Source organism: Lycium ferocissimum, chromosome 3 (genome assembly GCF_029784015.1).
Source record: "Lycium ferocissimum isolate CSIRO_LF1 chromosome 3, AGI_CSIRO_Lferr_CH_V1, whole genome shotgun sequence".
Lineage (NCBI taxonomy): Eukaryota > Viridiplantae > Streptophyta > Magnoliopsida > Solanales > Solanaceae > Lycium > Lycium ferocissimum.
Genome location: NC_081344.1, coordinates 2968097 through 2980879, shown reverse-complemented (window position 1 = coordinate 2980879; position 12783 = coordinate 2968097). Strand labels below are relative to the sequence as shown.

At 33.4% G+C, this 12783-nt stretch overlaps 1 protein-coding gene across 2 annotated transcripts; it reads left to right on the top strand.

The window, feature by feature from the left end:
• The first annotated feature begins 6763 nt into the window (after positions 1–6763).
• LOC132049265 (probable plastid-lipid-associated protein 13, chloroplastic) lies at positions 6764–12480 on the top strand. Of its 2 annotated transcripts, XM_059440012.1 has the most exons (8): positions 6764–6990; positions 7844–7975; positions 9171–9292; positions 9376–9459; positions 10384–10480; positions 11025–11241; positions 11739–11791; positions 12138–12480. In XM_059440012.1, the coding sequence occupies exons 1-8, from the start codon at positions 6889–6891 to the stop codon at positions 12225–12227; spliced, it is 897 nt and encodes a 298-aa protein (XP_059295995.1). In that variant the 5' UTR covers positions 6764–6888; the 3' UTR covers positions 12228–12480. The 2 variants fall into 2 exon arrangements, with proteins under 2 accessions (XP_059295995.1, XP_059295994.1); XM_059440011.1 differs by lacking the exon at positions 6764–6990 and having other exon boundaries at positions 7711–7975.
• Positions 12481–12783: the final 303 nt, after the last annotated feature.

Sequence of the window (12783 nt, the reverse complement as noted above, 5' to 3'; positions counted from 1 at the left end):
TAAGATCTAAACTTATAATAATGAATTTACAATAACAACATCATATCCAACAGAATCTCATAAGTGAAAAGAGAGGGTAGAAATGATGCTGGACTTACCCCTACTTTGGAAGATAAAGAGAAGCTATTTCAATACTCATAATGATGAATTTAATATTAACAATTGTAAATTTTAAATTTATTTAATATATAAAATCCTGAATCCGTCGGATGAAAAGAAGGGATGGATGCTCCTCCTCAAAATTAGTAGGTGGACCCTTGCCAGCAAAGAATTATTCCCTGCCACCTCCCAAGAGATCATGTCGGCCTCTTTCCCTCACGTGTGGGGTGGATGTCCACTCACCATTAAATTGACAAATTGATCAATATTTATATAGCCATGGTTCAATTTGTGTCTTGATAAAATAAGATACGTTTATATTTTTATGGGTTAAAATTGGTGTCCATAAGTTTACCTAGCAAAATTTCTCAGTATTTCGTTGTTAGTTGTAAGCCTTTTTGTCTTTCCTACAGATTTAAGTCCCTTGTTACCCCTTTTTGTAATGGCTCGCTTATGAGTCCTCCTAGTTTAGGTGCTATCGCTTGTATGGTAAATAATATTGACCTCTCGGTGCTTCTGCAACACCTCGCTCCTTTTGCGACGCTTTTGCTATAATATAATAAAATATCGTTTGTACCAAGAAAGAAGATTTAATTTTTTTCCTTATGTTTGTGAGTGTTTCAAAAAGAAAAATGTTAGTCCTTTTATCCCAATGCGCGGGTGTTATTGTAGATTTGTAGTGAAGCGTTCATTATCAAATTTCGATCATCATTCATGAGTAACTACGGATGCCTACGATGTGTGGCTAGGCAGTTGTGGAAATTAATTGATGTACTTGATCAAATAATATTGAGTTTACTGTTTGATAAAAGACTAATTGAGTATCTAAAGCAGTAATATCTAGATGAATATGATCTTATATATCCACCTGATCTACATTTGACAAAGACTACACCAAGTTATATATTCCAAGTCAATTAGTTTGGAGGGCCAAGCTAGCAAAATAATTGCTTCTAATAGAAAATAATAGACTTGGTAGAGATGATTGTTATTTCTCACATCCTTTTATGATCTGGCATATTTAATTATCGATGAACAAATTACACAAAAAATGGCTATACTTTATTGGGCAATAATAATGTTGAAAGCTGGATTTCAAAAGCATAATATATCCATGAAGAAAATAAAAAAGATATCAGAAGAATAATATAAATATTTATCTAGCTATATGGTTGAGGGGGGAAATTAAATTTGAAAACCCAAAAGTTATAGACAATTCATGTGGGAAAATGAGTCTTTAGACGTGCACAGCTATATGGTTGTCGCTATCAAAATTGCCCTTTAATACCCCCTTTAAAGAACACTTTTGATAGAACATATATAAGGGTACTTTTGATACCCTTTCCACTTGATTCAAAAGGTTTTGGTCGTCTAAGATTTAGGATTTATTATATTAACTTATTTAGTAGATTTTTCAATTAATATACAAAATGTGAATCAAGATTACTGGATTATATCGAAATCTTACTTCTCATGCTAACTCCACCTCTTAGCCTAGTGTTAATCTGACAATATTTTGAGCCAGATTCAAAGGCTTAGCTACGGGTTCATGTAACCTAGTAGGTTTTGCTCAAATCATGTATATATATTAGAAATTCAGTAAATATCTATAAATATTTGATTGTGAACCGAGTTATTGTTGTAATATTAATTTAAGGTCAATGTAAGAATCCTTTGTATAGGGCAAATTCGTAGACACCGAGTGGACGTATCCAAAGATGACACGTGGCGATGGTGATAGGTCAGATTCGAATCAGCAAGCGAGGGGCTCCGGAAAAGTATAACGACACTCCGGAGAAGTAATTTGGTAACCGCTGCCAGAGACAAAAACTATAAAAGGCCTGAAGAAGCATGCCAACTCACCGGTCAAACGTCATTCAATGCATAGCCATTATAAGAAATCCATAGTCTTCTTCCAGTCTTAAACGTGCATTAGTACCCTTTATTACCATTCATTATCATATCATTAATATTGGTAGTAAAACGATTCATGGAACCTGTACCCCTAGTTCCTAGTATAAATAGGACTTATCATTCCATTGTAGAGGACACGAAATCCAAGAGCAATACACAACAGCATTCCGCACTTGCCTTATTTTAAACTCTTATTACTTCAGTTTGGAGTCATTGAGGGTCCGGTTGGTAACTTAGCCGGAATCGCTAGCTCAAAGTTCCACCGAGGCTCAGGCTATCTCTTACTTTTGTTTTATTTACATTTCATTCACATCGACTTTACTGCATATTCTATTGCTTTGTTGGTCACTTTGATTCACATTTCCTGATCACGAACACAAATTCAACTGTACCGATTTTATGACTAAACATCCTCAAACTTCAAATCCTCGATCCACCTCTGACAATATTAATTATTCCTTTTTTTAAAGTAATTATTCACCTGGATCTTCTTGTTGGGTAGTTAAAATGATCATGAAAGAGTCAATCAATCAAGTATATATACCTTAAACTCCAAAATTGTTTCTTTTAATAATATTTAAAGTCATTAAAGTTTATATGGAGTAACTTTTATGCTGACCGTCAATGTCAAGTGTCAAAAGTGATGATTTAATCGGGATCTATTAGTCTTTAGTTTCTCGCAATAACGCAGATAATTATCGGACTGTCATCATTTATTTGTTTATCTTCCCCTTCATGTTTAAAAATTTCTTTGATTTTATTTTTAATACATGTATTCTTAAACTATTAAAAAAATAGTTTAAGAATACATGTATAGTACTCACTGTACTTTATTCCCTATAAAAGTACTAAAATTACAATAACAAAAAAAGATTGTAACATTAAAATAACTGAATTCTAATCATTATTATAACAGAAAGTTATTTTGATGGTAGTGTTATCGTTATAGTAATTAAATCTAGTGATGTACTGCTATATATAGTATGTAAGTCAATTATATATTTCAGCATAACAAAACATTATTTTGTAACTTTTCTTATCATAGTGGATAAAGTTTAATGACTTGTTGTTATAGTAGGTGAAGATTAGTTACTTTAATATGAAAAAATAATTATATTAATTTATTGCTATAGTAAATAAAATTTAATATATAATCACATGTGAAATTAACCCTTTAATTTTGTGATACATGAATCTCCATTTCTTGGACTATTATAGTTAGTTGTAGTGGAAGTTTTCTTCTTTATACATACGCGATCCTTTTCTTGAAAGTAAAGTTCCTTAGTGTGTTTGACGTAGAAATTTAGCAAAGGGATTATGTTCTCCTAACAAATAATTGGTAAAATGGAAAAGATTGAATAAACAGTAAACCAGAAAAGATAAGGAATTTACTGTACGGTTTAAAAACTTCCGATTTGGTAATTTTAGTTTTTGGTTTTTAAAAATGTTCTATCATTGCCATATCAAATTAGTTCGATTTGGTTCAGTATTTTTAAATTTTGATTTTAGTTTGTGCATGGTAAATTAATAATTATAGTTTGTTTGACTTCGACTTATATAAAGTGGAGAATTATGACTTCAAAAACAATGAAAACTCTTTCATGCGATGAAATGTCTAGTGTTGGCTGGAAACAACACACATTTTGAGTAATTTGTATTATATATAATTATATGTAGTTAAATATTTAGTAGTAATAGCACAAAAGCTTTAGTCAGGAGGATTTTAGGCCTTTTATTAATTTATATTTAGGATTAATTAAATTATTATATATATATATATATATGGATGGTATATTTAGGATTAATACTGAATATTGTAATACCGAAATCTAATTATCAAAAATTTCGATTTTGGTATGGTAATTCAGTATTTATCAAAGTATGCACACTTCTGGCCCCTAGGGAACTCTCACCATGGATAATGCGTTTTCTATTAAAGAAGACTCTATTTAAAGATGAAGGAATACTTACCATTCAACAATTTTTGGTGGTTATATTCTTCCAAAACCATTGTTAAAAATTGGCAATTGTTCATTCGCACAAATGCCCTTATTCGGGGGTCATCTTTAATTTTTTTCCCCTCAAATTGCTGGTCTTTAATTTTTGTCCTTCGGCACTTTAAGTGGCCGAAAATATCCTTGAGATTTTGGGTTCAAACCCCAGCAGAGTATAAAAAAATTTCGCAAGGCAGAATTTCATAACAAATTAGGCCTATTCGAGCAAAAATAAAATCCCAACAAAGTAAAAAAAAAAATCGCAAGGCAAGTTATGCCTTGAGCCATAGTTAAGGCATAACTTCACCCCTTATCTAGCATAACTTTTGCCTTAGGCATAACTTAGAACAACAGAAGTTATGCCTTACAAGGCCTAACTTAGAACTACAACATAACTAAGTTTAAGACCTAACTTTCGCAAAACCTTGTGTTGCCAAATTATTTATTTTTTTGGCTGAGCCAGGGTTCGAACCCAGAATTGCAGGGTATTTTTGGTCATTTTTTTTTAGGCGAAGGAAAAAAATTAAAAACCAGCAATTTGAGGGACAAAAATTAAAGACCAGCGCGTTTGAAGGCCAATCCGAGCAAAAAAATGGGGCAATTTGCACGATTGTTCTTATTCGGGGGTGGTCTTTAATTTTTATCCCTCAAATTGGTGGTCTTCAATTAAAGAACGGAAAAGGTCCATAAATACCCCTAACGTATGGGAAATGGCTCAAAAATACCCTCTATCCACCTATTGGTCCAAAAATACCCCTCCATCCACCTATTTGATCGAAAAATAAACCCAACCTATTTTTTTTTTTTGGCTCAAGAATACCCCTCAAACTAACAGCCTAATTTTAAAGGTATTTTTCTAATTTTAAAATGCCACGTGGCTCGTTTTGATTACACATATATTATTTTAATTTAAAAATTAAACCCTACCCACTTTGAAACCCAAACCCGTTGACCCATTATTTTAAACCCACATTTCATTCTCACTGCCAACGACATCCAAAGGCTCAAAATATCATCATCAATATCGCATGGTTTATCTTGATTTTTCTGAGTTTTGGTTATGATATACTTTGGCCACTTTGATGTTATGGAAGCTTAATAAAAGGACCTGTAATTCTGCTGCCAAGCATTAAGAACTTGCATTTTGGTGCCTATTTAAAATCGGGTAGGTGTTGTTGAGCTAATTATTCCCTTGGACAAGTTTTTGTTCCAAATTGTCTGAGTTGTTGCATATAACCTTTTATGTTAGTGCATGATGATAAAATGAAGTTGTTGAAATTGAATTTCAAGTATTAACTGTTCTGATAAATAATTCATCTATGATGTTCTCATAAGTGAGTTAGTCCGGGTATTATTTGATAATCTGTGTTCTCTCTTGTGTTAGTCTCTGAGGAGAGTAAGTTTCGAACTTTCATGTGGCATTAGGTGGTTTCCTTCTTGGGATAACTTTAGTTGCTCTTCATATAGTAACTTTTGAGTACATCAATGCCGGCTCGATTAGGAATAATATCATGGCTGCTCATCAGACTGCTTGCAAGTATGGCCACAATAATTTGAAGTGGGTTTAAGTTACTAAATGAGTGGGGTTTAATTTTTAAATTAAATAATATATGTGTCCAATCAAAACAAGCCACGTGGCATTTTAAAATTGAAAAAATACCATCAAAATTAAATAATGTTGAGGGGTATTCTTGAGCCAAAAAAATAAGTAGGCGTATTTTTGGACCAAATAGGTGGATGAAGGCATTTTTGGGCCAATTAACAGGATGGAAGTTATTTTTGGAAGCCCATTTTTCATACATTAGGGGTATTTTTGGACCTTTTCCGATTAAAGAATAGTTGTACAAGTTCTGGGCTGTTCAACTGGGCTTGTTCATTATAGATTGATAGGAAGACCAAAGCTATTTCTGGCCTCTCTTTCATTTCTAATTCTTCAAGAAAATCCACTACCCCACTGTCAACAATATCAAACCCAGATGGACCCATCATCTTCTTCATCTGTGGCAATCCAGTCCAGAACTACAGCATAGATTGGAACTTTTGGCCCTTTTGCCCTCATAACAAATAGTAATTTTTTTCGCGAGATATAAGTTTATATTTTCACATCATAATATCTCATAAGTTATGTCCCACGACCTTAAAGAACTCATATCCCACTAGGCATAAATTCAATTGCTAAGGGCAAAAACTAAAAATCAGCCCGTATGAAGGGAGAAGTGCAATTTTTTCTATACATAATGGTATGTATTTTGTTGTTTGGTTCGACCTTTCCGTTAAGAATTTATGTTATTTGAATTGTCCGTTAATAAGTTTTGATAAATTTAAACCATCAGGTTAAGTTCACTTATAACAATAAGTAAATTCTTATAGCAAAATTGATATGACAATCTGAAAAATAGAAGAGTGCTATAACATATTAATTTGACCTAAAATTTCTCTACATCTTTTGTCAATGTATATAACTTAAATACTTTGTTAAATAACCAAGCAAAAATATTGATGTTTTTTGGCATATTGAAAACCAAACTAAACCTAAGTTAAACATACATGTTCATTTTCACATCAATTTGGATGAAATTTCGTTTAATTTTCTTCAATAGTCATAGTTGAAAATCATGTGAATTTGATTTATTTTGTGTCAAAAAAAAAAAAAAAAAATTTTTTTTAAAAAAACAACTAACTTGGGCATTTAATTAAGGATAAAAAAGTGCAAAATGTTAGTTAAAAAAAGACCAGTTTTTTTACAAAAAAAATAAACTACCAGAAAAAATAAGAGGCGGGTGAGGGAGATAGATTAATGAAGAATTTCAGTTTCAAAAAATAACAATAGAAAAATAGAAGAGATTTTCTAGAAAATTCACTGTGTTTTAGTCCTTTTTCAATGGCGATATTAATTCAAAACTTAGCACCACCGTCTTTATCCCGGCATCCACTCTATACGTCGTCGTTCCCACTCCCTTCTTTACTTTCTGTAACAGTTTCCTCAGAAAATTACAGAAATGGCCAGACCCCAGAAAAAATTTTTTTTTTGAAATTTTTGTTTTTTCGCAGAGCCACCCCCCCGTTGAGCAGAAAAAAAAAAAAAAAAAATTTGTTATTCCCCTTTTTATTTTTGATTTTTTGAAATGGAAACCCCCGACCCCGCTGCTAAAGAATCCACCAAAAAAAATGTTTTTTGCTTTTGAAAATTTTTTTTTGCATTCTTTCAAAAAAAATTTTCGGTTTTTGTTTTTTATTTTTTGCACCCCCAACCCCGGCAAAAAAAAAAAGTCTTGAAAATAAAATTTTTTCTTTGGTTTCTTACTCCACCCACCCACCCAAAAAAAATAATTTTGTTTTAAAAAAAAAGTTTTGAAATTTTTTTATTTTTTATTTTTTATTTTTTTGGTTTTTGCACCACTCACCCCCCAAATAATTTTGTTTTTTGCACCACCCACTTAAAATTTCGTTTAATTTTCTTCGATAGTCATACTTGAAACTCTGGCTTAATTTATTATTTATTTTGTGTACAACATATACATGTGAATTTGATATTTGCACCTGTTATTAGTCAAAAGACCAGTCACAAAAAAAAAAAAAACCACCAGAAAAAATAAGAGGCGGGTGAGGGAGATAGACCCATGAAGAATTTCAGTTTCAAAAAATAACAGAGATTTTCTAGAAAATTCACTAGTACTTCTATTAATTTTCAATATACAAATTCACTGTCTTTTAGTCCTTTTTCAATGGCGATATTAATTCAAAACTTGGCACCACCGTCTTTATCCCGGCATCCACTCTATACGTCGTCGTCCCCACTCCCTTCTACTCTTTCTTTACTTTCTGTAACAGTTTCCCCAGAAAATTACAGAAATGGCCAGAAGAAATTGAAAGTTTGCAGAGCTATGGTTGAGCAGACTGCTTATTGTTATTCCCCTTTTGCTAAAGAAATGGAAAGACTTTCTGCTAAAGAATCTCTGCTTCTTGCTGTGAGCCTTTCATTCTTTCATCAAATTTTCGGTTTCCCTTTTGTTGGATTGTTTCTTTCATCTACCTAAAAAGTATGTTTGTGATTTTTAACACTCTGTTTGCATGGTCGTTACCCCATGGTTTCATAATGTACAGTATTTGTATTGTATTGTATTGTATTGTATTGTGCTGTATTAATGAATATTGTATGTTGGTGGGGTGGGGGTGGGGTATAATGGGTAAATGAAATACGTAACCACGCAAAAACCATCAAATCCTTGGTTACAAAAATAGGTGGTTTTCATGGTTATATAACCACGAATTTATAACGGATTTACAACACCATACAGCATAATTTTAAGAACAATAGAAACAAACATAGTTTCATAGAAAACAATACAATAATGAACCACGGGAAACAAACATCCAAACAGGGGGCAAAGGTTCAATCTTTTTCCTATTTAGCTAAAGAAATGTAGAAGAACTAAAATTTGATGGTTGTTGAGTGAAAGTAAGCTGATTTTAGGCCTGATTCCACAATTTTACAAAATTTGATGGTTGTTGAGTGAAAGTAAGCTAATTTTAGGCCTGATTTCACAATTTTTGGTAATAAGAATTTATTTAGCGCAGTTCCTTTATTGACACCTTTCTATATTTATATTTTATCAGATGTCTACAAAGGGACACTTTGGTAAATGCTTACCAGCATTGGGTATTTACACCAAATCGACTTAACTTTAGTTAAGTGATTTAATGGAGTGAATATATACATTAATTAACCATGATTAAGTGATAGTTATATATTCAAACACGTGTCATGCAACCATTGATTTGGTGGAAACATCTTGTGCGAGTAAGTTTTTACCGGGACACCTTCCTATATTTATGAACTAGTTTACTTTAATACTCCTAATTATCTGGTACAAGTGCGCTTTAATATTTTATTCATATTCATATCTATTCTATGTGTCAAAAGTCTCTAGTTCTACCTCAACTCTTGTGTCTAGTCAAACTATGCCACAACTTTGTAATTAATGCTAATTGGAAAATACTTGAGAAAATGGTTTTTGGACCAAAAAAAAAAAAAAAAAAAAAAAAAAAAAAAAGAAAGAGAAAATGGTTTGACTCACCTAGTAGTATCAGTATTATTCTTATATAGGGAGTAATTGGTATTAGTCCCTTAAGCACTTGTGTATGTTGTTCATTCTACAATAGTTGAAAGATGCTGGAGGTTTTGAGGCAGTGGTCACTGGGAAGACAACAGATGTACAGCTCATTGATGTGAACGAGCGGATCATTGCCCTTGAGAGACTTAATCCGACACCTAGACCCACAACGTAAGTTGTTTAAAATCTGACTGAGCATTTTCATTGTTCAAGCTTCTTGATAAGTTATTTACTTGTGTTTTTCAGCTATCCAGGTCTCCCTGTTTGGAAGGTCTATGGAATTTTGAGTGGTTTGGAACTGCAAGCCCGGTGTTCTTGGCTACCAGACTTATATTTGGGCAAGTATTCCTTTTCTTTATCCTTTTGGTGGATTACATCCGGTTATATTAAGTATCATTCTGACTAGACAAGTAAAATATGTACCCATATTGCACGATGGGCTTTGGTTCAACTTTAAATTAATTACAACGCAGATGTGTTGTAGGCGCACAACACAAGTTCGAAACTTGGCAAGTGAATCAAGTCTGGTAGTTAAATGCAGAAAGATAGAGGGGGCATCTAGAAATTGAAAACCACGGATTGTATAAAAAATGAAAAACATGTACCTATATGGCTATATTAATGCGGAAGCTACTTATATTTTGTTTCAGTTTACCCTTCTTCTGAAGTACCAAGTTTGCTTAAACATGTTGGATATTTGCTGGAGTAATACAGAGACTTTTCAGTGAGGAATAACAATTTAAAGGAGATCTTCCAAAAAAAAAAAAAAAAAAAGAAGAAGAACTTAACCTACACTGTTCCCAGCCCCTCTTGTGCCGCATGCACCATGCAAACTAATCTATTGGCCTACCAATTAGATTTCATAGTTCATCCTCCCGACATACTTGTATTGAAGAGCGTGACATGGATGTAGGTACTTCGCACGAAATAGTTTAAGGTACAAAAAAGAATAGTAAAATACTGCACATATATACTGGATACTTAGCTCGCCTGTGTTATATATGTATGTCTAAGTCCTTTTTTCTCTTCATCTCCCTCTGCCTAATCCCTAGAAAGCGTTGTCCCATCGTGGCCACGCCACGCATTTCTCCACGCAGGACAGGTCCCTACTATATTGACATATCTAATTACTTGTGTGGTTTGTGGGTTTAGCCCAGATACGTCTAGCTCTACATCTAAAATGTGAAAGCTGATCTTGGATTTTTGTGCAAGTTCAGTGTGATTTAAATAGCTGCTAATGTACAAATATTGTGATTTTGCAGAAGAATTCCTCCAACATTGGCAAATTTATCAAAATTAGATCTGCTAATCAGAAATGGATATGGGACTGCTATTGCTCATGTGAAATTACTGAATTCGGTAATTCGTCTATGTGAATACATTTCATATGCAGAACATATACGATGGTCAAATAGAAAGAAAAAAATCTTTTTACTAATTGGAAGGTGGAAGGAAAAGAATACCAACAGAGTTTGTTTATACTTTCTTAGTCAATGCAGTGCTAGAACTGGATTAGGAAGATGGGAAGAAATCACCTAACTATTTTGCCTCAACTAAAATGCAGATTTCTAATTCAGCAAATTTAATTAGGGTTGAGTTTGCCTTGGTTCACACTGATTCTGAACAACAACAGCATACCCAGTGTAATCCCACAAGTGGGGTGAACCAAAATGCTAATTCTCAGTTGGCCTGACAGTCAAAGCCTTGCCCTCGTACAAAATTAAGAAGAATTAGTTTACCCTGAATGGCCTAAGCAAGTCAGTCCAGCTTGAATCAACCTAGTCAAGGCCTCAAGGTGCTGTGTCATACAGTTTATTAGTTCTGGTCATCATGAAAATAAATAGTTGAATATATCCTGTTCACGAATTTTAGCAGAAATAAATATAATGATGGTGGAATGCAGATCGAAAATAAATTTGTTCTCTCCAGCAAGTTTTCTGTTGAGGGTCCTCTTCGAATGAAAGAGGAATATGTTGAAGGGATATTTGAAACTCCGAAGGTAAAAGAGGATACCGTGCCTGAGCAACTAAAGGGTGCTTTGGATCAGGCTGTTAATACTCTCCAGCTACTTCCTGTTCCCATCAGAGACACTGTGTCCCGTGGGTTGAAAATTCCTCTCGGTAAGCATTTAATATCTCTTTAGGGTTAGATTTTTGTTATCAACTGAGGACAACTTCTAAGCCATTCAGACTAAGCTAGTATATCTTGATAAGAGAGCTAAATATGAGTAATAATGCACAATTCACATCACAAGCATATTTAGGCCTATGAGCATATAAAGTGATGCTTTTAAAAAAAAATGAAGGTATAAGGGTGATTTGTCTTCTGAACATTACCACTTCATCTCGCTGAGTCTGTCCCATTTTTGTCTGGAATTTTGAGTTCTTCATTCACTTGTTAACGGCAGCTTGAGTTGTTTACTTTATTGTTCTGCATTGAAGTGCAAACCAATATACTTGCCTTTAGTCAGATCTCTCTTCCTGGTTGTTCAGTCCTTTTCAACTACTCGGCAAACTCTATCTTGGCATCTTAATGATCCGACACACTTAACATTTCCTAAATTTATATTTGGGCTACTATCTTAGTCGTTTTTAATAGTAGTTGTTATTTTTTACAGGCGAGGCGTTTCAAAGACTTATTATGATTTCTTACCTTGATGAAGAGATCGTGGTAAGTCCTTTTTTATTAGTTCTATTTGTTGCTTATCAGATAGAAATACTTCCATTAGTGGACAATGCGGCAATTCCTTTCATAAATGCCAAAACAGAGCCCCAGTCATCGGTCTTGCAAAATTATTAACTCATAGCTCATTCACTAGATTGATAACTGAATGCTTCTATAATGTAAAACTGACAAGATATAAGGAATACTTGAATGGATTTATGCAGTTGAATGTTCGCTTATGAATCTGCAGTACGTGAATAAGATATTACTTCATGTAAATTCTTTCGCTAATGCATTGATCCAAAGAGCTAATATTAATTTCTGATGTTGGTTGTTTCATGTTTGAAAATAGATAGCAAGGAACACCGCAGGAGAACCCGAGGTTCTAACAAGGTTGGATGCGGCCCCTGATCCAGAACCAATATCTGATTACGAGAGCTGAGAGAAATGAGGAGCTCAATTTCTTTGAAAGAACCTAGTCATTTCTTTCATCACTTCATAGCTGTATTTAGCATCTACATGACGTTATACATCAGTATCATCATCCTACCTATCTTTTTTTTTTTTTTCCCACCAAGTGTTGTATAGATTCTCACAATGATGAGCATCGGACAGGAGGTCATCCGTCTATAAAGGAATTGTAAAAAAAAGTTTTAACTTGTATAAATTGGCAGTGCAAAGAAAGTTTTACAGTATCGGTCATCTAAAAGGTAAATGAAAGTAAATCCACGATGAGCGTAACTAGAAACCTTGAAGATAAGTTTGGTGACATGCAGTGATAGATTGAATTACATGGCTAGTGTGAAAAACTTTACACTACCAATATATATAAGTTAAATTCGTTGCTAAATATTTGCACTCATCTTTTGATTGGAGTCATCTTGACGTGGAAGGGGCGGTTGATATTTATAAAAAATAGAATGATGTTACGAGAGTTGGTATTATATTATCATGGTCTTACGTTTGTATGCTTGTTTCTCTGGCGTCTGCATTCACAC

Excerpts from the sequence above, each read along its gene's own strand:
- LOC132049265 (XM_059440011.1), top strand. The coding sequence starts at position 7,733 with ATGGCGATATTAATTCAAAACTTGGCACCACCGTCTTTATCCCGGCAT. Across the intron at positions 9,460-10,383 it reads GCTACCAGACTTATATTTGG|AAGAATTCCTCCAACATTGG; the intron begins GCAAGTATTCCT and ends GTGATTTTGCAG. Across the intron at positions 11,792-12,137 it reads ACCTTGATGAAGAGATCGTG|ATAGCAAGGAACACCGCAGG; the intron begins GTAAGTCCTTTT and ends GTTTGAAAATAG.